A 27,552-nucleotide genomic window follows, 5' to 3' on the forward strand; every position below is an offset into this window, starting at 1 on the left:
GTATTATTTTTCCCAAAAATGGCTCATATTTTTTACTTAAGTTTATCTAAAGGAAACACTACTACATAGAAAACCCATGTTATTTGGCATGATAAGAACATAATCATAACCATAAGCAATCTTGTGAGAGCAGGCTGTAGGATCTACTGACGCCGTTTTCCTGTGGGAAGAGGTGTTGAACACACACCAGCACGGGACTGAGGCTTTCTCCTGCATACCATCAGGACACATAGAGAACTGGAAAGGGAAGACCCTCACTTGGGACTCTGAGCCTCATGTCTGTCTGGAGACCTGTCCATGGTCCATGGCCCTGGTCCTGGGAAACACCAGCTAGAGGCTCCAAAGGTCTCTTTTAGTTTTGTTTTAAGAAGGCCCTCGAGTCCTGAGAAGGATTTCGGGATGATGACAGGAGGGAAGAGCATGAGAAAGGCCAAGAGGTGGGACGGTGTGGCCTGCCTGGCTAGGAGGAGAGGGTGACGAGACCAAAGTGGGAGAGACCTCAGACACTGGCTTTGGCTTCATCTTTACCCTGAAGGCAAGGAAGCTATGGAGGGTTTGAGGCAGGGGTGAGGTAGGTCAGATTACCCTGGAGGGCAGATGGGGGCAGAGACTGCAGGCAGGGATACAAGTGGAGTCTGGCCTCTCCTCCTCCCCAGCCAGGCTCTAGAGCCTTCTCCTTCAGGAAGCCTTCCCAGACTGCGGTCCTCGTGGTCCCATCTGTGCTCTGAGCCTCTGGTTAGGATTATCTGCCTCAGTGGAGTCTGGCCTCTCTTCCTCTCCGACCAGACCCGGGGCTGTTCTGGGCCTCAGTGCTCACCCTGGGGGCCAGCAGGTGAATAAAGGCAGGAATGGGGAAGGGGCTGTTGAGGAAGGAGGGGACACCTGGAGCCAAGCCTCCGCCCTGGCCTTGGCACCCCAGGAAGGTGGCTGAGGCAGCGAGAGGGGCAGCCTGGCTCAGGGTGGCCCAGCCCGGTGCGGGGCTTGCGGGCGGCTGACCTGGCCGGCGGGCTTCCGGACGCGCAGTGCAGCGCTCTCGGGCCCCTGCCCCAGCCGCACGGCCCTCCCAGCTGCCCGGTGGGCCCCCCGGCCCCCACCGCACCCTGGGTCTGGCCTCAGCCTGTGGGTCTCTCTCCGCCAGGACTACGGGCTGCTGCAGCTGGAGGAGGGCGCCTCAGGGCACAGCTTCCGCGCTGTGCTCTGTGTCATGCTCCTGCTCTGCTACCACACCTTCCTCACCTTCGTGCTCGGTAGGAGCGCCCCCCGGGCGCCTGGGGCTGGGCTGGCTCCCAGGGCAAGGAGCTGCGGACCCTGCGGGGGGCGGGGGGGAGGGAGGGGCGGGGCGGGACTGGGGGCGGGCGCTGGGACCAGAATCAGCAGAGCACCGTCAGCTGTCTTGGGGCCTGGCCTGCCGACCACTCACTTCCTCACCGTGTGCCCAGGTTCCAGCCTCCGTTTTGTCCTCTGGGAAATGGGGATGGTCATGCCCACCTTGTAGAGGGTGAGAGGACACTGTAGGCGGGCCCGTGGGGTTCTGGGTACCACCCTGGTGGGCATGGCTCTTGGGTATTGAGCCTCGTGTGCCGGGGCGAAACTGGCACCGTCTTATTTAATCCTCACATCACCCTGGAGGTAGGAGACTTATTATACCCATTTCCCCGAGAGGGAAGAGGAGGCCCCGAGAAGTCCCTGGTCGATTGCTGGGGGGATTCCAAGAGCCAGTGGTGGTGATATGTGCTGTCCCCTCGCCTCCTTCAGGTACCGGGAACGTCAACATCGAGGAAGCAGAGAAGCTCCTGAAGCCCTACCTGAAGCGATATCCTAAGGTGAGCCTCCCCCCTCCCCCGCCAAACCCGCCCCGAAACCTCCCCCCGGCCCACGTGTGCCCTGCGCACCCACACAGACCCGCGTGCGTGTCACTGCAGGGTGCCATCTTCCTGTTCTTCGCGGGGCGGATTGAAGCCATCAAGGGCAATGTTGACACAGTGAGTGACGGGGGTCTGGGCCAGGGCTGGTGACCCCTTGTGGTCTCCCAGACCAGCGGGCAGAGACTGGGAGGAAGGCTCCAAGAGAGAACCAACAAGAGGGCGGGGGGCGGGGAGAAGCCGTTCCCAACGGGACAGTCTGGGGAGATGAGGGAGGAGGTGGCATCCGCGGTGAGTAAGATCTGACAGGGAGATGCAGGACTGCCGCATTCCCGCACAGGGGGGCCCTTCGGTGAGACAGAGGCGTGGAGGCCCCGCTTGTTCAGGGCCTGGTGACAGGCACTGTGAATGGAGCAGCGGTGTCAGGGTGTGAGGTGGGCACCTTGATGACCTGGCCAAGGAACCTGAGCTCCGTGGATGGGAGGGAGCCATCGAAGGGGCTCGAGAGGGGAGGGACCCAGGTCTGGCAGAATCCCCAGGAGGGACTGCACAAGGTAGAGTTCTGGGGTCTCCAGCTGGCCCTGGCTGTGGTTCCTCAAGCGGCAAGACAGATGCCCCGAGTCCAGGTCCTTTCTTGGGAGCTACTGGAAGCTTCCTGAGTTTGTTCTGAGGCACAGACATTGTATTGCTTTCATATTAATACTTTCCACTGCCTCCTGTCCTTCCATTAGAGCTCTTTCCCATCCTTTCATTTTGTGCCCAAAGACTAGAGTCCCAGGAAGGGGCAGTAACTGGGCCCGGGGTTGTCCTATCAGTAAGACTTAGTGGGTAGACCCAGGCCTGGAGCCCGGAATTCCCATCCCATCCCCCCAGCGCTGCTGCCCCTCCCCCGCCCCCGAGCCTGGCACAGGGCTGGGCGGCCGAGCGCTGGGGGAGGCTGGGCCTGCCGTGGAGCGGGGCAGGGCGGTGGGGCCACAACGCTGACCAGCAGCTGCCCGCAGGCCATCCAGCGGTTCGAGGAGTGCTGTGAGGCCCAGCAGCACTGGAAGCAGTTCCACCACATGTGCTACTGGGAGCTGATGTGGTGCTTCACGTACAAGGGCCAGTGGAAGATGGCCTACTTCTATGCCGACCTGCTCAGCAAGGAGAACTCCTGGTCCAAGGTGGGCTGACACCAGGTGCTGGGGCCGCTGGGGGGCCAGGCCAAGCCAGCCTGGCCACAAGCCCCCAGACCCAGGGCCAAACCCTTAACTGAAAACAGATGTCTCAGCTGGAACTTAAACCGAACCATAAGTTCTAAGAGGACTCAGGGTTGGTAGGAACTAAAGACCGTGAGGAGCAGATAAAGTTTAGAACTACAGTGTCAGTCAAGATTTTTAGTCACAAGGGACGGAAGCATGGCTCAGCTGTCTAGGTGAGTGCTGTCCGATAGAACATTCTGTTATGGTGGAGGTAGCCCCCAGGTACAGGGCATGTTGAGAACCTACAGTGTGCTGGTGTGACTGGGAACCTGGCTGCTTTCAATTTTATTTAATGCAAATTTAAAAAGTCACATGGGGTTAATGGCCACTGTATATGGACTATGCAGGTTGAAAACACCAAAGGCTCTTTAGTTCACAGAACTGAAAATTCTAGGCACAACTGATTTCAGGTAGGGCTGGATCCGGGAATTCAAATTATGTCATCTGGGTTGACATTTTTCCATCTGTGGCTGTGCTCTGCTCTATGACATCTTTGCTGTGCAGGCGGGTTTTCTCCATGTGACAGGCAGGGTGGCCACGGACCGCCTGCCCCTAACTCACATCTTCCCTTTGGTTTCAACCATAGTCCCACAATCGAGGCTCACTGGTCTGGCGTAGGTCACATGTCAGTGCTTGGGAACAGGGGTGGGAAGACTCCTCGTGGATCAAGAGTAGGAGAGGGATGGTTCTCCAGAAAAAAATGAGGGGATGTCCCCAGAAAAAGTGTTGGTTGGTGGGAAGAGGCATTAGAGATCCTATGAAGGCAAAATAAAGCACAGCAGATGCCCACAATAGGTGAAAACTTGTAACATTATGGTAAGTGGTAAAGTAAGTGTTAGCCATTATCATCACAGTAATGATAGCACAGAATGCTCAACTAAGACTCTTAGAATCATGGAGATCATCAGAGAGCATCCAATTTGGTATTGGCAAATATAGAGAACATGGGTCTCAATGACCTTAAACCCTGATTTCTCATCCCTCCCCCACCTTTTCAGTACCCCTGTCCAGGGACAAAGCTGAAAGGGAATTCTCTGGGTCTGGGGCAGGCGGGGCTGGAGGAGGGGGCAGGCTTTCACTGAGCTTACTGTGTGCTCAGCACTTGCTGTTTCTTCCACATACACCCGATGAGGTAGAAGTTACCTCCATTGGGCACACAGGGACATGGAAGCCAAGAGAGGGTATGTGACTTTCCTGGCCCACACAGGTGCCGGTGACAGACACTGGATTTGAAGACAGTTCTGTGTGACTTCAAGGCCTTTGCTTTTCCCTTGTTCCTTAAGTCCCACTGAGGAGGCCCTTCTTGCCCTGAGACCACCATGCTGTTGAAGGTGTTCCCTCAGACCTAGCGCCTTTGGGCCTGAGATTCACTCCTCATCCCCTCCCACCCCCAGTGGGAACACCACCTCAGGGAACCTTGTTGAACTAAAGTGACCTAGAAGCCTTCCTATGGAGGGAGGCAGGCAGCTGGGCTCACATACACAGGGAAGAAGAGGCCCGGGGTGCCCTCGCAGCTGCTGGGAGGAGCTGAGGTGGGGCCAGGCCTCCCAGGTGTCAGGAAGTCTGGCTGTGAGTCAGCTCCATCGCCAGCTCACTGTGTGGCTTTGAGGTGGCCAGCCCCCCCACCCCCTACCCACAATGCTTTCCTCAGAAGTGCTTCCTGTGAAAGTGGGGGTTGTAGTACCTCGAATTCTGGGGCCTTGTTCATTCCTATTCTGCGGCACTTGGCCACCCGAATCCACCAACTTCCAGCTCTAGGAACTTAGCGTATGGCCACTACTCAGCCCCTCTGCTCGGCATCCCTCTTCGACTGGACTGTGCCAAGTCATCCGTGTGGGGCCTTCGCATTTCCCCCAGTGCATGCAGCCTGAGATGGCCACACGCATAGTGGAGACAGTGGTATGCTGAGTGCCGTAGTGAGGGAATCTAAGGGGAGCTCAGAGGCAGCCCTGGGCAGGCCAGCCAGGAGGACAGAAGAGGAGAATTTAGGGTGGCAGAGTGGAGGAAGTGGAAGGGTACTCCAAGCGAGGAGAGCAGCAAGGACCGAGGCTCAGGAGCTAGGGTGCTGCCAAGAGGTTCTGTGTCACCAGGTGAAGGGCTTTGTGGGTGGGAGTGCAGGGTTACTGCGGAGGGACTTTCCCCCTAAGTCACTAGCTGTAAGCTTCTTGAGGACAAGGACTGTCTACACAGAGCCTGGTAGAGTAATCCAGCAAAATAAATGTGTGGAATCATTGGGCAATCAGATAAGCCTGGGGAGACAGGACTCCCACCCAGGGAGGTGGCTGTTTTCCATCAGAGTGGCCCCGTAGCATCCCTTGATAACTTGGGTGCCTGTGGGTCTCAGAACTCTAGGTCACTGCATCCATCCTAACTTCTGGTGACTCAGTGAGGGTAAGTTGTTTGGGTTGGGGGAGGGGTGGCAGAAGGCTCTTAGAGGAGGCCAGCGGATGGGCCTGGTAAGGAGGGACAACGGCATCCCAGGCAGAGGGATGGCACAGGTGAAGGCCTGGGAGTTTAAGGACTGATGGGGGAGAAATGGCAGAAGAGGAATCAGAAAATCAGGTCACAAAGGGCCTTGAGTGGCTGTTTGGGCTTTAATCTGAGAGTGGGGGAGCCCCTGATGTTTGTGGCTTAGATCTGTGCCCTGAGAAATCCCTCCTGCAGTTGTTGGGCACCCCATGGGCCAGGTCCTGAGGACATCCAACCGTAAACAAAGCAAAGACCCCTCCATCTCAAGGCTCATATTCTAGTGGGAAGAGGGATAAGAAACACACAAATAGGTGTACAGTATGTCATCAGGCTGGTATATGCAGTAAAGAAAAATCAGGCAAGGCCTGTCTGAGAAGACACCAGAATGAAGTGTGGGAGCAAGCCATATGGATTTCTTAATGAAGAGCGTTCCAGGCAAAGGACACTGAAGATGCAGGGGTGGGGAAGGTGAGTGCATCTCAGGTGTTCTGGGAACAGCCCAGAGGCTAGTGTGGCTAGAGTGAGTGAGGGGGAAACAACATGAAGTTGGAGAGGAAACTGGGGGAGGAAACAGGGTAGGGGCTTACAGTCCATTACAGGGAGTCTGGATTTTATCCTAAGCATTCTGGGCTACCAAGATTTCAAAGAGGAACTGACATGACCTGACTTAAAAAGATCAGAGTGGGGTCGCCTGGGTGGCTCAGTTGGTTAAACATCCGACTCTGATTTTGGCTCAGGTCATGATCTCAGGGTCATGGGATAAAGTCCCATGTCAGACTCCACTCTCAGCTTGGAGTCTGCTTGTCCTTCTCCCTCTGCCCCTCCCCCACTCATGCTCTTTCTCTCTGTTAAATAAAATCATTAAATAAAGAACAGACTGGTGGTGGTGTGGAAATGGCCTGCAGGGACAGGGATGGGAGCAAGGAGGTGGGTTAGGAAACCATATGGACAAGGGCAGTAGAAAGACATCCCTGGTGGCCTGGAGCGGGGATGTGGGATGGAGGCTGGTGCAGTGAGTGCGGGCGAGGCCAGTGGGATTCAAGAGCTATCGAGGAGGTCAGATCATGAGGACTTGCTGACTCAGTGCCAGGCAGAGAGGGAGAAGGTAAGGATGACACCAGGAGGTTAAAGATGGGATGAGCAACAGGTTTCAGAGGGGGAGAGATCTTCCCACCACCCCTGCAAAGACCAGCTTTTCCTCATTTTGTGAAGGGTAGATGGAAGTATGGAGGGCAGAGTGGAACTAGGAGTAGCCCTGAGCTTCAGCCTGAAAGGGGCCCCCAGGTGGAGGCTGCTTTCTGCCTTCTCCTGAGACTCGACTCCACGATGTCCTGCTCCTTTTCCTTCTCCACCCCCCTGTACTTCTTTGTGAGCCACTGCCAGGTTCTTCCTCCACAGCCCCTGGTGGCAGGAGCTGAGGTTCAAGGCTCGGCCACTGGGGGGCAGGACATAGCCAGGTTTCTGGAGGGCTGGACTCCTGGGGAAGGGGAGCAGCTTTCAGGGATGTACCCTGGGGTGGGGATGGGGGTCTCTGCACAGCTGCACCTTCCCTGTCAGGGCTGGCTGTGGATCCAGTGGGCAAGGCCCTGGAAGCACACAAACCTGGGGTCACTTCCAGCTCTGCCCCCAGAAGCTCTGCAGTCCCAGCCAGGAAGCAGAGGCAAGGTACAGATTCCTTTCTGGCATTGTCTTTGGGATCAAGTGAGGTGAAGTGTGTACAGTGCCTGGCACACAGGAAGGTAGTTCTACGCAGGGACCCTGACTCACTCTTCTGGCCTCCCACCTCTGTGTTTAGGCATTCCATACTTGCCGCTACCTATTTGTCACCTTCTTACCACACATCTCGGCCCCTCCCTGGCTTTGCTCAGGCTGTTCCCCTCGTCCGGAAGGTCCTTTCTCAGGTCTCTGTGAATCATCCCATTGGCTCTCAAGAGTCCAGTCTGAAGGAATTGCTTCCCAGAAGCCCTTACTGCCCTTTGTGTGTCCATCCTCGCCTCAGCACTGCCCCGCACACCCACTCGTTGCCCGAGCCCTTCCCCCCGCTGCATCAGAGGAGAGGGGGAAGCAGCTTTGATGTGGGCCTCTCCAGGACTTAGCTCCCAGCTTGTCCTCAAGGTGCTTCAGCTTCCTCACCCTCACTTTCTCCCCTGGCTACCGGGCTGGCCTTGTGAGGTCTGAATGAGGTGTGTAGAGGGCGGGCTGCTTACATCTGACTCTTGCTCTGCTTTGCCCAGGCCACCTACATATACATGAAGGCCGCCTACCTCAGCATGTTTGGAAAAGAGGATTACAAGCCGTTTGGGGATGATGAAGTGGAGTTGTTCAGGTGGGTCCGGGGCCTCAGCCACATCTGCCCACAGCCACCCTGAGCTGTGGGCACCGGGGAGGGAGGTGGCGGGCTGCTCATCTCCCCTGGCTCTGAGCTCCCTGACCCTCCCCCAGGATGGCCCCATGTGCCTCATCACCACCACTTCCTACTGCTGCTTGTTCCAGCCCTTTGAATCTGTTCAGAGGGCTCCCCCGCCCCGGCCTCAAGAAAGGGGTTTTGTCAACATCCTTTCCACTGAGCCTCTTTCTTCTGGTCAGTGGGATACATGTGTGGACACTGAGGTTCAGAGATCTGAGGTCCCTTCTGCTGAGTTAGCCCGCTCTACTCAGAGAAGCACAGTAGAGAACCAAAATGTGGGAATCAAACAGGATCAAATCCAGCCTCTGCCGTTTCTTAGCTGTGTCACTGTGAACAATTTCAGCAGCTATAAAATGAGAATAACCACTTCTGCCTTGCAGGGTTGTTTTGTGAATCAAATAGAGACTATATTGAAGAGCCTGGTGTAGGGCCTGGAGCCACTGAATAGCGGCTGTTTTTATTCTTATCTGTGCTGCTGATTGCCTTGTGCGAAGGGTCTAGAGCAGGGCTCAAGCCTCAGCAGGCTGAGGATGGAGCCTCGGGCCTTCTTCCAGTCCTGGGTGAGGGCTGACCCCAACTTGCAGACCTGGGAGTGGTGGTAACCTGATCTTCCCACTAACTGCTGTCATAGTTGTAGGGTATTTTATCATTTACCAAGTGCCTCCACTTCACCATCTCATAGCTCTTCCAGAAAGCCTGGGACAGTAAGTATCTGTGGGGGAGGAAGGATCATTTTCCCTCTACATTTCTAGGTTCTTGGCTAGAGACTGGCTGAGATACTCCCCCCACCCCTAATAATAAAAGATTAACAGGAGAAAAATAGGCCAGAGTTTAATAACATGTATACCTCCTGTATACATGGGCGAGACCCAGGAAAACTGAGTCACTGAAATGGCCCAAGCCATCACCTTAAATATCATCCCCAGCTAAAGATAACAGAACATGTTGGGGGGTGGAAAGCCAGTTCTGAGAGGTTTTCAGGCAAAGCACAGTAAAGGAGGTAAGGTGGTCCTGCAGATTTAAGGCTCTGCTTTCTCCTTTAAGAGTTTCTAGGGCTTGTCATCCTCTTCCAGGTACAGAGGAGAAAAGCCCTTATTATTGGGAGATCTCACTTATAAGTGTAATTGTCTCTTACAAAAGGGCAGCTGCTACTAGGTTTTCAGAGCTTTTCCTGTATCTGCTGTTCCTTAACCAGCCTAACAATCCTTATGCCAAAGAGGCATATTTCAGAATGACAAATTCTCCCCTTCATAGCACTATCTCCAATTCAGAGATGAGAAAACGGGGGCCCAGAGAGGTTCCACACTGAATAAGCAGGGGAGGTGTTTGGCAGGGAACCTCACAACTAGATCCAGCTGGATGGCTCAGGCCTGAGGGTTACAGCCACACCCAGTGACTGTGGCAGAAATCGGAGGGTGGGAATGGAGCTGGGTGGGTGAGGCCCCAGATGTGGAGGCTTGCCTAGCTGCACGCATGTTACTCTGCCCTTGGAAACAGCTAAGGAGGCCACAACTCGCGTGGCAAATTAATTAAAGGTTTGAGCCATGCAGCTGTGGGCAGGTCCTTCCTTTTCTCTGGGTGTTAATCGTGGAACTGGGGTCAGACTTCTGCTGGGCCTTTTGGGCCTGAAAGTGGAAGCAAGACAATTAGCAAAGCAGGCCTGGGGTGTTTGCTGACATTCTCACCTCTGCCAGCTGGTGTGGACGAGGCCTCTCACCTAGCCTCGGGAAGTGGTCGGGTTTGGAGGCAGCGCTTGTGATACAAGGCCACGGCCACAGGCTGTTGAGTCCGACACAGTCCCTCATATAAACTGGGGAAACTGAGGCCCAGAGAGGCGCCAAGCAGAGGCTGGGCAGGCTGGAGATCTCAGTCCTCTCTAGCTTTTTTCTTCCCCTCATCTCTTTCACAGAGCAGTGCCTGGCCTGAAGCTCAAGATTGCGGGGAAATCTCTACCTACAGAGAAGTTTGCTATCCGGAAGTCCAGACGCTACCTCTCCCCCAAACCGATCTCGTTGCCAATCCCTGCTCTGGTGGGTAGGAGGGTCTAGACTGTCCCTGTACTTGTTTGGATTGTGGGGATTAACTGAAAGCCAGAGATACTGCTACGGCCAGGGGGAAGTGGATGGGGGAGAAAGACCTTCATGCCTCAGGGCCCTGAAAAGGATTTCACAATTTACCTGGGTCTGTGAGGGAAGCACACAAATAGGCCAGAGCCAGCCCCTGCCTGAGAAAGTACTGGTCTGGTGGGGGCAGGGAGACAGGTGAGCAGGCTCCAGGCGCCTTAAGGTGAGAGAGCAGGCCCACACCCCTGTGCTCAGGCAAGGACATCACTCAGCTGTTTGTGTTCCCACCCATCTGTTTCAGTCTTGTCACATGATTATAACTGTTTACACTGTCCCCCTCACTGGACCAAGTTTTTCTGAGGCCTAGGACCATGTTATAGGGCACTGACTATGTTCTTTACACCCATTGCCTCATTTGATCCTCACAACAACCCTGAGTATCAGATGCTGGTGGTATCCCCATTTTACAGATGGGGATAAGGCCTAATAGATAAGTAGAGAGAGAAAATATCTAATAAATAGGTAAGATATAAGTAGAAAGATAAAATTACTCATCCAGGTCACACAGCTAGTGAGTTGAAGAGTTAGAATTTAAACCTAGAATGGTTCTAGAGCCCAGATTCTGAACTGCTGTTATGATGCCAATTCCATGCATGATTTGAGCAGGCATCAGAGAAGTTCCCAGCTCGTTAAGAGCCTTTGTTGTTCAAATACTAAGGTAGCCAAAAAAGTGGAAAGGGCACTGCTTTTTTTTCTGGTCCCAGCTCCACTATTCACTAACAATGTGCCCTTGGATAGGGTTCCCCTTCCCTTAATATAAGATTAGGAATGATACACATCTTGCCCATTTTATAGAGCAGTAATGAGAATTAGCTGATAAACAAATATTTTATGAATCAGAAACTGAGTATCAATATAGAGCTTATTATGTATCCTAGATTATTTCTAAACACATTTTGAAGCTGTTTATAGTTTAAATTGTACAATAAAACTATTATCATATGGGGGGGTGATGGAAAGGGCAAGAAGTGACTATACCAGAAATTTAGGAGAATTTCTCAAACTATAATCTGCAAAATGCTATTTATGCCTAAAATAGTTTCTGTGATTAAATATATTTGGGAAAGACTGGCCTAAACAAAGTTTATACACTGTGGACCTTTTGGAGCCTTTATATAATATGTATGGTAAGTCTCCAAGAATAAGCTTGAAGATGATTTTTTTTCCCCTAACTTATTTGGCCACAGACCTCTTTCTTTAAAGGAACATTTGCTAATTTGGGACCATATACACCATTTGAGGAATACTGGTTCTAAACTTAAATTCCCTCCCTAGAACATAATAACAAGAACCAAAACAATAACATCTTTTTAGAACTTTTTGTATACAAATCACTTTCACATCTATTACCTGGTTTCATAGTTTAGGAAATGCTAATGGAATTACTATAAATGAACATTTAATTTAGAATTCTGAGATTCCTGGCAGTGGAGGAAAGAAAGGAATCCGGATGTCTTGCATAGTTTTCATGATGGTAACTCAAGCCCACTGCCTTGGGAGAAGAGAGACAGGGTGACAGTCTTAAGAGCTATTGGAAATCCTAAAGTGCTTAAGTAAATACAGTTCCTCCAATATGGGAGGTCCTGCCAGATGAGCAGGGAAGAGGACTTCCTGGAGAATGTGGGTCATAGCCTGGTCCTCAAAGTATAGGGGAAGAGTTTGGACACAGAGAGGTTGGGAGAGAGCATGATAACCACCCAGGGAAGCCACGAGCAGAAGAGTAGTTAAAAACTATGTGCAGGGCACCTGGGTGGCTCAGTTGGTTAAGCGACTGCCTTCGGCTCAGGTCATAATCCTGGAGTCCCGGGATCGAGTCCCACATCGGGCTCCCTGCTCCACGGGGAGTCTGCTTCTCCCTCTGACCCTCCCCCTTCTCATGTGCTGTCTCTCTTAAATAAATGAATAAATAAAGTCTTTAAAAAAACAAAACAAAACTATGTGCAGCTATGAGCAGAACAGTGAGGATATGGGTCGATCTTAAATCTGCATTGGTGTAAGGTGAGATCCCAGTATCAGTGATGAGGCTCCCTGCCATGGCCCTTCGAGCCCTTCATAGGCTGGGCTGAGATCTGTCATAAAAGATTAGAGCTAGAAGGGCCTTTAGTGATCCTCTTGATCTGAGCTGCCCATTTACAGCTGGGGAAACTAACACCCCACTGGGGAGGAAATCTTTGGACTGACTTGCTCCCCTGCTCTCAGGAAATGATGTACATTTGGAATGGCTATGCTGTGATTGGGAAGCAGCCGGAACTCACAGACGGGATACTTGGGATTATCACCAAGGCTGAAGAGATGCTGAAAAAGGGCCCAGGTGACTAACCCCGGCCCTTGAAACTGCCAGGCTGAGTCAGATCACAGGTCTTTACAGTTAAAGTTTCCCTCTAGTAAAAATGTCCTTCCTTTCTTCTCTACCCTGGTTAGTGTGGTCCTTTTCCTTTTCTAAGACTGAGCTTCAATGGCAGCTTCTCCAAGCTGTCCATTGTCCCCCAGGTAGGGTCAAGGCCTCCTCTGGGCTCCCACAGCCCCTGGGCTTCCTTCAGTCAATCCTGATCTCACTACATTGTCACTGTTTCAGTATCTGTCTTTCCTTCCCAGATGCGAGCTTCCTGAGTACAGTGACCATGTGGGAGTTACCTCTCTGTCCCCAGGGCCCAGCAGAGTAGGGGATCCATGAGTAACTGTTGCAGAAATAAACAAGCCTGTCTTCTTCCCTCACTCCCCTATTCTTAGAGAATGAGTACTCAGTGGATGATGAGTGTTTGGTGAAGTTGCTGAAAGGCCTCTGTCTGAAATACCTAGGCCGTGTCCAGGAAGCTGAGGAGAATTTCAGGAGCATCTCTTTCAAGTAAGTGCCTCTGTGGCTGCTCCCACTCCAGGTGGCCTACTGCTGGGGCCCATGTCTCCTGGGTAGAATATGCAGGGTCTCTCCTTCCTCACATGCACTCCAATGCTTGACTCTAGCCTACCCCCAATTCACTACACTTGTACTAGTGTCTGTTCTATGCCAGGATCCTTGCTGGGCACAGATCATTAGACCTCATTCCCTGGGGCCACCAGATTGCCCACCTACAGGAGTCCATCCACACTGAAGTTTAGGTGAATGGTGCCTCCTAGAGTTTGTAATCCAAGTCTGCACTTGAGGAGCACAAATGTTACAGAGAGACAGCTGTAGGCAACTCAAGTCTGGTATGATCAAGGCTGTGTTAAGAGGAAAGCAGGGAGGACAGTAGGTGCCCTGAGGAGGGACCTAAACATAATGCAAGATACCAAGAAAGGCTTTCCAGGGATGCCATTTTAACTGGGAAGTTTATCAGGCAGAGAAAGCAAAGCAGGAGTTTTAAGTGGGAGTAGGTACAGCATGTGCAAATGCCTGGACACAGGATAAACACCCAAGGTTGGGGTGACAGTGATTAGGTCCTTCCCTGCTTGGGTGAAGTTATAGAGGGAAAGGGTTATAGATGAAATAAGGGGTACTAGACTGAGAAGGGCCTGGATGTTTTGCTTACAAGGCTACTCTTTATCCTGCAGACAGAAAAGATCAGGAAGGATACTGAGCAGGGCAGGTTTGGGTTTTAAAAGAGTATCTGACGCAGCATGGAGTGTGGGTCAGAAGGGCCAGCCTGGAGACAGCAGACTTCCTAATTTAGTAAACCATTTAACTTGGACAAAGGGGGTTGGGGACAGTGGGCATGGGCTAAGGACATGGCATGAGCCATAAGTTATCAGGGAACTGAGGCCCTAGGTGCAGAGGACTGGAAGGCTTTCCTGTGGATCATAAGCCTTTCTACGGCTATGTGGTGGGAACCTTCCCCAACTAGGATTCGTTACCAGGAAACCCCACGTGAAGGCATGGATTAGATCCACTCGGGGAAGGCTCAGGAAGACTCTGAAGGATATCTCAAGGGCAGAGCCTGTAAGCCATGTCCTCCTCTGTCCCACAGTGAAAAGAAGATTAAATATGATCACTACTTGATACCAAATGCCCTGCTGGAGCTGGCCCTACTGTTTATGGAGCAAGGCAGAAATGAAGAGGCTGTCAAACTCTTGGAAACTGCCAAGTAAGGCGTGGTTAGCGTCGGTCTGTCCTTTGTTCCCTAGGAGCTCAGGAGCTTCACTCGGGCTGGGGCAGCAGAGCACAGAGAGCAGGGAGGAAGGGTGCTGGTAAGGGCATTACGGCAGGCCAGAGGCTGGGCCTGTGTCCCTGGGAACCCAATTTTCACCTGGTATAGGGAGGCTTCTTCAATTTGCCAGTGAGGATTGGAATCCCAGAAGCAGGGAGTGAATTATCCAGGGTCACACCACAAGCCAACTGCTGGGCTGGTAGGAAGACCCAGGTCTCCTGCCTTCTAGCCCCATGGATTTATTTCTTAAATTCATTCCCTCAAGTTACTCAACAGGAGTAAGAGTGGTTCCAGAGGGTACAATAACAGGGCGAGGGGTTACACATCCTTTCGGTTTTTCTCTACTGGACAAGGCCCAACTCTTTGGACAGAGACAGGGATTTAAGTGTCTGAAAATCTTCCTTGGCCTGCTAGTCCCCTACAGTTCAGACTGAAGGAAAAGCACTTCTTAGACCAGCCTCATATGCCTGATTCTCTGGTCTTTTCCAGGCAAAACTACAAGAATTACTCCATGGAGTCAAGGACACATTTTAGAATCCAGGCAGCCATACTCCAAGCCAAGTCTTCCCTAGAGAATGGCAACAGATCCATGGTCTCATCAGTGTCCTTGTAGTTTTCTGCAGCACTCCAGGCTGGAAGACAGAAACAGCCGGACAGAGCTGGAAACATTTCAAAAAGATCCCCTCCCCCTGCCCTGCCTTTGGGGTCCACCGGTGCTCCAGTGGGATAGCATGACATAGGTATCCATGCAGAAGGGAAGCCGGCATTTTCACCAGTGTGGCCAAGGGCCTTTACCAAGGACGGAGCAGGTGGAGTCCTCTGCCTGCCCTGTCACACATACGGGTACTTGTTTTTCACTGTGATGTTTAAGAGAATGTATGACCAGTTTACATTTTCCTTAGAAATATGAATGGGATCACAGTTGGCTTTAAAAAAACAAAAAACAAAAAACCCACTACCTGTAAATCTTTGTTTTTAACCCATACTAATCTGGAGGTAAATCTATACATGATGCTTTTCAAAATTCAGTAATGTCTCAGCTTCCAGGGCCAGGAGGACCATTAAGGCTTCTGAAGGTTGGGCATAGATGTTGCACACTGACACCCACTACCTTACTTCTTACACTTCATTTTCACTCCCTTAGTAACTTTCCAATTTAAAAAATGAAATGAAAATTATTTCACTAAAAAGACATGTGAATCCATCTGTAGGAAAAAAAAAAATCTTTACCAGTAAGGAATGGGAGTTGCTGAGGCCTGACAGAAGGGGAGCTGTGTGGCCCTTTCTGTGCTAAAGCCAAGAAGTTGGTCGGGGGAGGTTCTCAGACACCAATCTGCATCCTCACTGTATGCCAAACAAACAGCTGGGAATAATTTACAAAACAAAAATCTTCTGTACTTCACTAAGAGGTACAGTCATTTACTGACAGCATTTGTCTTAGAATGGTTATTCCTGGCCCGTTGTGTATGTTTTAGATTTTTCAGTTAAGAGAAAGATATTTAATAAAACTTATACACTTAAGAGATCATGCAACATCTATTTCAGTAAAATATGTGTTGCCTGAATTCTTGGGCAAGGCAGAAAAGTCTGGATCAGAAGCCATATGGCCCAGGTATGTTTTATTTAGACAACACAATGCCTTAAATGTTTTTAAAATAACATTTAAAAATGGGGATATTTCACAAATCTGGTTTCTGGCCTCTTATTTAAAAAAAGAGAATCCAATCTGGCAACATTGGGCTCATCCCTATAAGACAACAAGGCAACAATCAAGTTGGAGCGGAGTAGAGGCTGCTCTCCACACTTATATTAACCTTCTGTCCCTGAAAAGCATCTGAATTTGCAAACTCTGGGACTGTTACAGCGAGAACTCAAGTTCAGTGACTAGACACCAAGCTTTACCATTCATAAGCTAATAACAGCATACTTCATCTTAAACCATTTCCCTGGTGGAAAAAAATCATGTACATGGTAAAAATATTCATGAGTGAAATGTGACTCCTCAAATACATGAATGCAATTTCTGTAAGGGAAGAACCACAGACAGTTTCTCCAATCTTCCAGCATTGCTGGATTTTTAGCAAACACTTCTGAACATTTGCCAGGGGCTGGGTAGATTATTAACATAGTCAACCAGCCTTCTGTGACTAATAATGAAGTCATAGGTTTTAAGTAAAGCAAATTCTCATTAGGAAAACAGCATAAAACCCTCAGTCAGGATCCTCTTTTGCACTTAGTACTGTCAGAGCAGAAATGCTATGAAAAAAAAAATTTCTCATTTTGTTAGAACTAGACACAAGAATGCTTTCCACTGAGAGCAAGCCCTCTGCAAGCTTGCTCTCCAAAGCCTGGATTCTCGGAGACCAGCCTGTTTCTAGGTTGTTGGGCAGGGCAGGGTGAGAGGAATGACTAGAACCAGGCTGCTGAATGAGGGTGGCCTTTTGTGGTTCCTTCACATATTGGAACACTAATACCTACTGCTGTATAAAGAAAACAGGGCACGGGTCACAGGATACCAAGCACAACTTGCAAAACTGCAGTTAACAAAAAACTTTTCTTTAAACATTCATTTTAGGCACTTTTATTTTTAAAAATTTATGCTAGGATGGTTTCCTTGTCAATGTTATTACTGATTTCCTGTTGGGCTTCATTAATTAACCAATGCCACCTTACCTCTGTCTGCTGCCATGGCTACAGTCTGGCTGGTAAGAGAAATCAGTGGGGTTTTGTCTCCTTTATCCCACCTGCAGCTTATGAGATAGTCATATTAAAAACATGTTTGTGAAGTTGGGTGAAAATGTCAGGTGTCTAACACCATATCCTTGTGTGGAAGCTTTGAAGGTGAAAATTCTCTCCTGGGCTTCTTGTTCTATCTTCTTTCAGCCATTTCTGGTTGTTAATTCTCTAATAGTGCAGAGATTTCCAGCTCTTATGCCCTAGAGAGGGAACCATCAGGTGGACAATTCTGGCCTAGAAGTAAGGAGACCTGAAATCTAGTCCCTGCTTTGTTACTAATTTTCAGAGTGACCTTGGGAAAGCCATGGACCCTCAAAAAATAAGTAATTTGCACTAGATTAAGGCTCTTTCCTGCTGTCAATGGTTCTAACTCTGGTCAAGTATATTTTTGGATTTTCATATCCAAAGTGAGACAAGAGATATATACCTCCCTACCTTTTGCCAAAGCCTTATATCCACTCAACCAGAAATGATAGGCTTTCTCAGTCAAAGGCCTCTATAGTAGCCCAGCACACTTGGAAAGCAAATAATCTTGATTTGGGGAAAGTCTAAATCCTGTTACACAGAGGAACTCCACCATTAGGAAGTAGCAACTGTGTACCATGATCTAAACAGGCCCTCAGCAATGGAAAGTCTACCTCTGCCTCTCACTGGTCACAGGCCCTTGGACTCACAGGGTGGCTGCCAGCAGTGTGCTGGTCCCTATCAGCTCTCCCATGTGTTGGCAGGATTCCCTACTCCTTATCTCTCAAGTCAGAATGGGAGTATTTCCAAGACAGCTTTCGTCATTGACAGCAAAAAGTCATAAGCTGACAGCTAAAGCAGGACCCTAAGAGGCCAATGCCAACACAAGACTTGGCTGAGGCCCAGGTGAAAGAGTTCCAGCAACTGAAGAATGACACCAGGTGGTTTTCAGAAAGCCTCAGCCTGCTGAGTGCTAGAATCATGAAGAAAAACAAATCCAGGGAGACTTTTCTCTGGAGTTACTCCCAAATTTTTCTTCTAAGATGATGAGGACTTTTTCTTTGCTTCAAATTTAAAGCCTAACTGTGAGCCTTTCAACAACTGTTTCCTTATGTCTCTAGCACCATCATAAGAATTCACTAATAAATGAGAGGTGCTTAGATTCTGAAAACCAAGCAAAATGGGAACTTCTCATACACACCTCAGATGCAGTTTTCCAAGGCTGGAAAATGCCTTTTTGCTTTGGTTAGCATTAGCTCTTTTGAAATCTAGTGCAAAGTCCATCACTGCCCAACAGGTTAAGTCCATAAACAAGGAACCTCATTTCGGGGCTTGAAAAATCCATTTCTAAATGAGGAATGTATGAATTGTTTCTACTATATAAAACCAACTGTTAAGTGACAAAATATAACAGAGCCCTTCTTTTGGGAAGACAATTACTAAACGTTCCTTTGGACTTCTAAAAAGCTGACATTCAAGTTTAATCAGACACATCACAGCTAACACCTCACAAATAACTGGATTGGATTTTTTCGACACATCATTAGCAAATCGTTCAGAACACCACATACCATATGCTTTGGGTGGAAAAATAATAGCTAATACTAAGTGCTCACTATTTACCTCTTGCTAGTCTAAGCATTTTACATGTATGTAATTCTCATAACCATCCTATGAAGTAGGGACTATTACAGATGAGAAAACTGAGACACAGGTTAAATAACTTGCCTAAGATCACACAGCTATTATGCAGCAGAAAGATTTAAAGCCAGGCAGCTGAATTCTAAAGCCCATCCTTTGCTAAACTGCTGGTTAAACCGTAAAATTATCAGGTTAAAGTTGGATCTGACTTATATTGACCTCTGGGCCACTCACTATTAAGGATGGAAAAGTTACTGGCTAATAGCTCAAACACCAGAAATCCATGGCTTGGAACACATGGAGCATTTTTGTCTGTGTGGCATGGTTCTGGAATTGGCAAAATGTAGCCTATTTCCACACCTCTACAATAGACAGTGCTGGAGGCGAATCTCAATGTCTTTTTGATAGCATAATCCAGGCTTCCCAATTCACACAATGTCTAAGACTTGCTTTTAGATCCTAAATGACAGGGTGAACTCTTATGAGGCCTCCCCGAGAAAAGCTGGGCTCATTACTTTTGCAAAGCCAACCAAATCTTATAAGCATTCAGCCTTCACCACTAGGACCAGACTCTTGAGGCAAACCCTCAGTTACCTTTTTCAACTTCTTTTTCTCAGGGACAAGAAATTTGGAGCCTACAAGCACTGATGTTATAGAAGGGATCCGAACCATACAGGTGTTGCTCCTCCTTTGATCACAATTAGTTTTAGATGCTTAAAGTCTATACCTTATTGATAATGCTGCTTCATTCATACACAGACAAAAACAAACTTTCTGTGGAGGCATCCAAAGATGACTAAATCTTCCAGTGGACAGAAACTTAAAAAAAAATGTAGAGGACAGTTATCTCTCCTAAAGTTGCCTTGAAAACTTTATGAAAACAGTAAATGGTTTTAGTCTGTCAGCAACATTTATCAGATGGATCCAGCTGTTGTCCTGAGCTAATGCCTATTGCTCAGAGTGATAAAGCAAACAAGAACAATGTGGACAATTAAAACATGCAGATAAATCCAAATCCCTTTTGTACAGTTTTGCTGAAGCCCCTAACAAAAATTTTATGGATCAGGAAATGGGTTGTAAAGGGACTTGTGGATTTTGTTTCCATGCTAAAAAGCAAGGAAATAGCAAAAGGTAAAATGGAAAAGCAAAGTCTGGATATTCGTATCTGGAAAATCAACCTCTGAATAATCAATGAGCACCCAGTCGTGCTGTTATTTTTTAAACTACCACTATATAATTTATAAAAGGACTGGGTAGAATTAAGTGGGCTAATCATTTTTGTGGGATGTTTTTTGAGACCCACAGGCTCTCAGAAAACAAATTACAAAGTATATATTAAGTTAATATTGCCAAATACATGTGCCTTGCCCATTTATTAACATCTGTATGTCATTTTAATATAAACCTTAATGTGTTGTAATGTAACTCCCAGGAGCTTAAAAAAAGAGGTTCTTTTTCTCTAGTAAAAATACTTAATGTGCTGAGCTAATAAACAGCCCAGTTAACTTTCCCTAAATACATAAAATTAACTTACATATCTTTCAAACCACTTAGAAAAAGTACTATTTTAAGATATTTATATTATACAATCAAACATTTACAGTTACTCCATTAAATCCTTGTTTCACTTGAATTACCACACATGAAAGCCATAAATCTGAATTGTGAGCATTAAACCACTGACTAACCATAGGCAAATACATGTTTTCACCTACAGAACTGAGAAAAAAATTTTTTCAGAGACCATTTTTAATGGCTCTCAGGAAAATCTCATTTAATAGTAGGTCATTCAGTAATTACATTCAATGCAACAATGAAAATTTAATAGTTGGACATTTTTACTCTATACTTTAACAATCATTTATTAATAAGCACCTAGGTTTTGTGTACACCTTTAAGGAAAAAAATGTATTTAAGGAGATGAATGGGTAGATCCAATCTTTAAACGGGCAGACTAGCCTATACTTATGGATTCATTTCTGAAGGGAGCAGGAACATAGCCTTCATGAATAGAAGAGGCATGAAATTGACGGAAACGAGACCTCAATGCCAAATATTTAGGAACTGAGACTTAGAGGGAAGAAATTAGAAGGAATTCAACTAAGTCCCCAAAGGGTTAATATAACATAGGAAGAGACAGCTCAGGACACTGATGGCTCTTATGCCCATACTTCCCATGATGGAGACATCCAGAACGGCCTGTGTCTTAGGGAAGTGTTGTTGAGTGTAAGATTAGCGCAGAGCAGCTGCATAGAGGGTACAGAAGGAGGGATTATAAACGATCTTCTCTGACTTTCTCCCATCCAGGAAAAGAGTAGCTGATCTTTACTTTCAGTGAGTAAATTTAAAAGTACTTGAGGAGATACTACTAACCAATCCAACTTTTATGTCCACAGTTTCAAAATTAAAGGCTTACAAAATTACTTGAGGTTACTACAGTGGCTACAAGTGTAACCTCAGTTGGCTCTGAGAAACTGCTAGGCAATGCCTTTAAGCAGAGGTAACCACCGAACTGCCTACATTTCTGAATCATGCCAAAGAAACTTACCTTCATTACTGTTTACCATTTCAGTCTCAGAAGTACACAGGCAGGTCTGCTTTTTTAAAAATGCATCTTTACTTATGACAAAGCTTTGTATGCAAAGAATGTTTTAACACAATGCTCACTGTATTCTATAAAATCATATTGGCTTATATTACGCAGGGGACACTAACAGTAGGGGCAATCTTCTCCTGGCTTAAGAAATTCCCTATAAAGTACACTCAGAGGGGGCGCCTGGGTGGCTCAGTCGTTAAGCGCCTGCCTTTGGCTCAGGTCATGATCCCAGAGTCCTGGGATCAAGCCCGGCATCAGGCTCCCTGCCACAGGAAACCTGCTTCTCCCTCTCCCACTCCCCCTGCTTGTGTTCCCTCTTTCGCTGTGTCTCTCTCTGTCAAATAAATAACTAAAAAATCTTAAAAAAAAAAAAAAAAAAACCCAAAACTCAGAGAATTGAAAGGGTTTTTGTGAGAAGTATTTCAACTTGTTGGGTTTACACTTAAAAGATTCTTTTACTTTTTCCTGGTCAGGCTTTTCAGGTATTTCAAATCCTACAGCCACCTCTGAACACATCTTGCCCAAATCTAAAAGTTGCACCTATTATTTGGCTTCAGAAAATTTGAAGCTATCAAGCTTCTAAATTTATGATTAGATGGTATTAAATACCACACCAGAAAAAAACCTTCCCAAAAAGTTTATAGACCTAGAGATTAAATTTATATACCACTTTAAAGAAAGAATTAGGTAATTTGGGGAATATTCTCATGTAATCAACTCTAACTGTAGCCCTTTACAACTGTATTATAACTTTATTTAAAGTAGTAAAAGCCAAAATTGATAGTTCTTAACATGGTGTATGGAAATCAAAATTAAAGAATACAAAGTACCTTAAAAATTTTTTTCAGCTCAATACTAGTTCCTTCAATATTACTACCAAACTTCTGTGAAATAGCCTTGCAAAAAGACTAACAGCAACATTAGATGATTTTTTTTTAAAAAGTTCACTTACCTATTTTAACAATCTAGAAAAAAGGAAAGTCTGACTATAATACTTGATGACACAGACATCATGTATTAAGTAGAAAACACAAGGATAAAAAAAAGTAATATCACTGAAAATATTGCACAACTTCAGGTTTTCCTCCAAATTTGCTTTATGTAATTGGGTGGATATAAATTAATGAATGAAAACTTAAGCAAGATACATGTAATAATTTAACAGAACCTGATAATCTAATTTTCAATTTTTCTCAAATTCATCTTTAAGTCTTTCCATCATGGGGCTCATAAGAAAATTAACCAACATATGGATACCACAGTCTAATGTCAAATCTTTAGAAGTATTTATGACATACTGAATTCCTCTACAATGCAATTATGAAGAACCCTCAAGATACTTGTGTTTTGTATGTAGAAAAGTGTTAGAGTCAAATATTCAACTCAATATAAAATAACATTTCTGATGTTAGATTGAGATTGCTTCTCTTTTGCTAATGAATGATTCTTAGCTGTAATATCATTGAGCTGAACAAATAAGTCACCTTTGAGTACATAAGGAAAAATAAACACATGCTAAATGGATAAAACATTACAAACTACATCTTTACTAGACCATCTCTACCTCTAACACTTCAGAAGCTTAGAGATTCAGAGTGCTCTTACACTGAAAAAGATAAAGGAGAAATTCCCTCTTTGAGATCACAACTATGAAGTCATGTGGTTATACAAATTCTGCATTTGTGTGCAAAACATGAAATACGTTTATCTTAATTCTCCCTGCTTAGACTTGTCAGCCAGCAGGACTTTCCAAGAAACAGAGACTGAGATGTGTTTTATGTAACTTCAATAACCTCAGCACTACAATAATAAGAGATGCAGTATCCTTTTGCTATGGTTCAAGACAATAAGGGAAGGAGGTCACAAGAATAAATCAAAGCTATTACAACTGAGCAACTTTTCTCAGTTTCACCATGGTGCCACTTTCATTTTACATAAGCATGGTGGCATAATTCAAGCTCAATAAATCAGAAATCTTAGTATTTAAAATTTACCTTGACTTTTAATTATTACCATATTAACAACCAAAATAATTAGATAAAACACATGGGAAAGGGTAATAGTAAACCCCACTTTACTAGAGTTGTTTTTTGACATTAACTCAGTTTTTATAGAAAAGGGATAGTGCATCTCAGTTTGCTTACAAGCTAGGAGATCACTTTGAATTCTGCATTTCCTAACTGCAAACAGATATAGCACTTATAACAGGTTATAAATAAACTGGTTTTCAAGCATAGAGCCAGCCCCAACGATAATACAGTATTTAAAAAGACCTAAGGCAATGAATTCCATTTCCAATGGAAAAAAAGAACTGTGCAAACAAGCTTAAAACTACTTTTTTTGTGCCAGTGTTATAAAATGTAGCTTTTAATAAAACCTTGACCCAAATGCCAGCAACTTCAGAAAAGAATTTGGGTGGGGGGAAAAAGAGTTATTTCATTTAGGAAAAACAACCACTATCTTTTTCCTAATCTTCAACACACACAATTTAAACATATACAGCTGCTGTAACACTTTACACAATTCCTATGTACTGGAGCATAACAAGATCTAAATACAATTATATTTTTAAACACTGGGTCAAGGCTTTACATAAAAATACCATCCTACTTTTCCCCCTAAGTTTCTAAAATATCACGTATTTTTTCCCCAACATCTGCAGCCATTCAGGAATTTTTAGGAAACTTTTGTGCATGATCTTAATTCCTAATCCCTGGCTCTTTGGGCTCAGTGACAAAAGATCAAAACCACCAAAAATGATGGTTCACTTGTAGTCAGACCAGAGACCCTGGCTCAATTAGTCTCGTAGGACGAAAGCAGTGCTGCATCAACTGGCTCCATGCAAGAGGGGCACGTGAAGGATCTCATCAACCAGTCATCTATACAGTCCAGGTGATAGATGTGCATGCACGGCAGAAATCGAATCGGGTCCCCATAAACAAAGTCCATCATACAGATAACACACCTGTTGGGGGTGAGGGAGAGAAATCAGAAAGCAGTTTTAGAGAAGTGATATATCTAGAATACTCTTTAAAATCCCATTCCAAAGACTATGTTAATCTAAACAGATGAAAATGGCTTGCCTGTCATCCTACCACCAAAGCATGCAAACTGATTTTTTTCCTAATGAGCATTAATCCACCGACGATCTCTTATTTCGATCCCCTGGAAATTTGCGTGAGTTTGAGAGCTATCAACAGAACAAAGAGAAATGGACCACATGGGGATCAAGTCCATTCCTAGAACTGTGCATACAAAACATCTACCTATTATAGAAGACACCCGAAGAATGTGATGCTTCAGGTAGGAAGCCATCAGATTAACTTTATGTGAACTCAGTTTTTAGTGTAAGCCCAGGAGTAAAATAGTTTTCATTTTAATAACTATATATGTTTATAGTAATATAATAACTATACATATTTCTCTTAAAAAAGAGAAAATGTTATGTAAAAACCACCACTAATTTCAGTTTACTTACTGGGCTGCTGTAGCTAAAGATCTCTTTATTAACCCTAGTTTCAAGTTCACTGAATTCTACAGGTTTAAGAAGCAACCCAATGCTGTAGTATTTCAGAAGTTAGTATTCAGGACAAGTTATTATCTTAAGTACTAGCACTAAATGGTGCTATGGCTCAAATAGTCAAGCATCAACTTAGTTAATTAGATTATGTCTTTGTTGGCAAGACCATTCTCAACCTAAAAGGAGAATGTCCTCATTAGGGATTCTCAGACAATGAGCTCTTAGGACAAAAACTTCCCAGAAGTAAAATTTGATACTCAACTCAGTCTTAATAAAATTATTCCTCAAATTAAAAATAGGTATAAGATTTTCCTCATTATCACTAAAACTCCTTAATTTTAATGGCTGCATAATCTACCAGAGTATTCCTATGCCACAATCTACTTAACTATAGTTCTCCTCTAAATAAAACCAAGGTGAATATCTTTGTGTATAAAGTGTCAGGAGTTGGAGTGAGATACACATTTTAGGATAGATCTGTCTCAAAGGATATAGACCTGAGAAGGTCTATTGCCAAATTGCTTTCCCAGCTGACAGGGCCACCAGCACACTCATGCAGGTGAATATTTTTAACTGACATCAACTGTCATCCAAATGGACACAGACAACATATAAAATGGTCAGAATTCACATGATTTCTTAACTTTTTTTTTCAATGAAAATTCTTAATTGCTGTATCTCAGATATGTTCTGTTGCATGAACTGATTATCCAACTTCTAAAATGCAGGAGAATATTTTTCAAAAGCAAATCTCTGGAGATAGACCTTTGAAACATGTATACATTTATTAAAACTTACTCCCGGATCTTTTTTTCTGATCCATCCCTTCCAGGGTCATAAACTCCTTTAGGCAGATGTTGTATAAGGCCTATTCTTTGAGCTATCCTAATTTGTTCCTCTTCAGTCAGCTGAGTTGCTAGGCGAGTCTGGCTAGGTGTTGGATGATAGACCGGAACTGGAACTTGTTCCTAAATTTTAAAAAAGAGAAAATGATTATTTTTTAAACATCTGCTTTCTGGGGGTAATGTTTTCCTTGTCTCTTTTTTTTTTGCTTAGTGGGTGAGAGGTGACCTTGGAGAGGTAGGCTGGGCTAGTGTGCAGTAGTATGAGATTGTTTTACTCTGCCTTAACTTTAGCATACCTGACCAAGTTTTAAAATATAAAAACAGGGGCATCTGGGTGGCTCAGTGGGTTAAGCGTCTGCCTTCAGCTCAGGTCATGATCCCAGGATCCGGGATCAAGCCCTGCATAGGGTTCCCTGCTCAGCGGGGAGACTGCTTCCCCCTTTCCCTCTGCCCCCCCAACTCATGCTTGCTCTCTCTCTCTCAAATAAATAAAAATCTTAAAAAAAAAAGATAAAAACACAATCTTCACTGAAAAACTCACAAGGAATGTTGTTTGAAGTATTTCCACATGAATATATTGTTCCTGATATACAAATACAGTAATTCATCTATTTATATATCAGGAACAATACATAATAATTAATAAAATGGACTGTATTCAATATTCTCTGTAGGCTGTATTCTGTATTCAATGGAGCTTTATAGTCTCAGTATACCATTATTTACATTAAAACTGATCACTATAGACTCTTATTTGTAAACTTTTTTCCCCATACAGACAACCTTAAAATTTATTTAGAAAGGCTGGGTATTATTGCAATAAACTTTTTGTAAAATTCCTTTTAAGCTTTTGGATACATATTTGGATATGACAACTGAGCCAGAGGAGGCCACCCTTTCTCCCAAATGGAAAACATAAGTTTTTAGGGGATGTAAATAACCTCCATAATCATCCAGAACATCAACTGAAGCTGCTTTGAACTAATGGCTTTTGTAGTCGAAAATTGAGAGCACCCATAATGAGAAACTTTATAAGGGCTCAAGGGTAAGTAAGTATCTTTTCCAAAGAGAAGCTTTAGGAGAAAGTCTCAGATACATATAAATTAGGCTCAGATACCGAATATTTAATTCAAGGAAAATGAGACTTTTCCACAATGTCTCCTAACATGCCACTATGTCCCTTTAAAATAGCCTTATTTGTAAACACTCCTTTTCTGACAGTAGAGTTTATTAAAGGCAGAACATTAGACTTTAAAGATTCCTATATATACACAATGGAATACTGCTCAGCCATCAAAAAACCGAAATCTTGCCATTTGCAACAACATGGATGAAACTAGAGGGTATTATGCTAAGTGAAATAAGACAATCAGAGCAAGACAATTATATGATCTCACTCATATGTGGAATTTAAGAAAACAGAGTGATGAGCACTGGGTGTTATATGCAACTAATGAATTGCTGAACACTACATCAAAAACTAATGAGGTACTATTATGTTGGCTAACTGAAAATAATTAAAAAAAACAAAACAGGATCATAGGGGAAGGGAGGGGAAAAAAACAGACAAAATCAGAGAGGGAGACAAACCATAAGAGATTCTTAATCATAGGAAACAAACACCATGTTGCTGGTGGGGAGGGGGGAAAGTGGGTGGGGTAACTAGGTGATGGACGTTAAGGAGGGCATGTGATGTAATGAGCACTTGGTATTATGTAAGACTGATGAATCACTGATCTCTACCTCTCAAGAAAGTACTTTATTCCTTTTCTGAGACTTTTTTTTTTTTTAAGATTTTATTTATTTATTTGACAGAGAGACAGCGAGAGCAGGAACACAAGCAGGGGGAGTGGGAGAGGGAGAAGCAGGCTTCCCGCTGAGCAGGGAGCCCGATGCGGGGCTCGATCCCAGGACTCTGGGATCACTGAGCTGAAGGCAGACGTTTAACCGACTGAGCCACTCAGGCGCCCCCTTTGCTGAGATTTAGAACAAATGTTTAATTAAAAATCTCAAAACCCAGTAAATCC

At 45.6% G+C, this 27,552-nt stretch overlaps 2 protein-coding genes across 11 annotated transcripts in view; one reads left to right on the top strand and one right to left on the bottom strand.

Moving 5' to 3' along the window:
• Window positions 1-21,547, top strand: part of TTC39A (tetratricopeptide repeat domain 39A) — a 58,708-nt gene extending 37,161 nt beyond the window's left edge. For 9 of the 10 annotated variants that reach the window (XM_064589166.1, XM_064589165.1, XM_064589169.1 and 6 more), the window contains 10 exons: window positions 1,139-1,247; window positions 1,756-1,823; window positions 1,923-1,982; window positions 2,864-3,025; window positions 7,807-7,898; window positions 9,889-10,009; window positions 12,302-12,413; window positions 12,833-12,947; window positions 14,044-14,160; window positions 14,713-21,547. In XM_064589166.1, coding sequence (XP_064445236.1) covers window positions 1,139-1,247; window positions 1,756-1,823; window positions 1,923-1,982; window positions 2,864-3,025; window positions 7,807-7,898; window positions 9,889-10,009; window positions 12,302-12,413; window positions 12,833-12,947; window positions 14,044-14,160; window positions 14,713-14,836 — 1,080 coding nt within the window. In that variant the 3' untranslated portion in view covers window positions 14,837-21,547. The remainder of the gene's footprint in view (window positions 1-1,138; window positions 1,248-1,755; window positions 1,824-1,922; window positions 1,983-2,863; window positions 3,026-7,806; window positions 7,899-9,888; window positions 10,010-12,301; window positions 12,414-12,832; window positions 12,948-14,043; window positions 14,161-14,712) is intronic. The other variant, XM_064589163.1, reaches the window with a different exon arrangement.
• Window positions 21,548-22,300: 753 nt separating this feature from the next.
• RNF11 (ring finger protein 11) overlaps window positions 22,301-27,552 on the bottom strand; it is a 37,970-nt gene continuing 32,718 nt past the window's right edge. The window contains exons 2-3 of the mRNA XM_045897727.3: window positions 25,479-25,648; window positions 22,301-24,125 (exon numbers count right to left, since the gene is read on the bottom strand). Coding sequence (XP_045753683.1) covers window positions 23,954-24,125; window positions 25,479-25,648 — 342 coding nt within the window. The 3' untranslated portion in view covers window positions 22,301-23,953. The remainder of the gene's footprint in view (window positions 24,126-25,478; window positions 25,649-27,552) is intronic.

Source organism: Mirounga angustirostris, unplaced genomic scaffold (genome assembly GCF_029215605.1).
Source record: "Mirounga angustirostris isolate CCGP_5_RB_7025 unplaced genomic scaffold, mMirAng1.0.hap1 SCAF_4, whole genome shotgun sequence".
NCBI lineage: Eukaryota > Metazoa > Chordata > Mammalia > Carnivora > Phocidae > Mirounga > Mirounga angustirostris.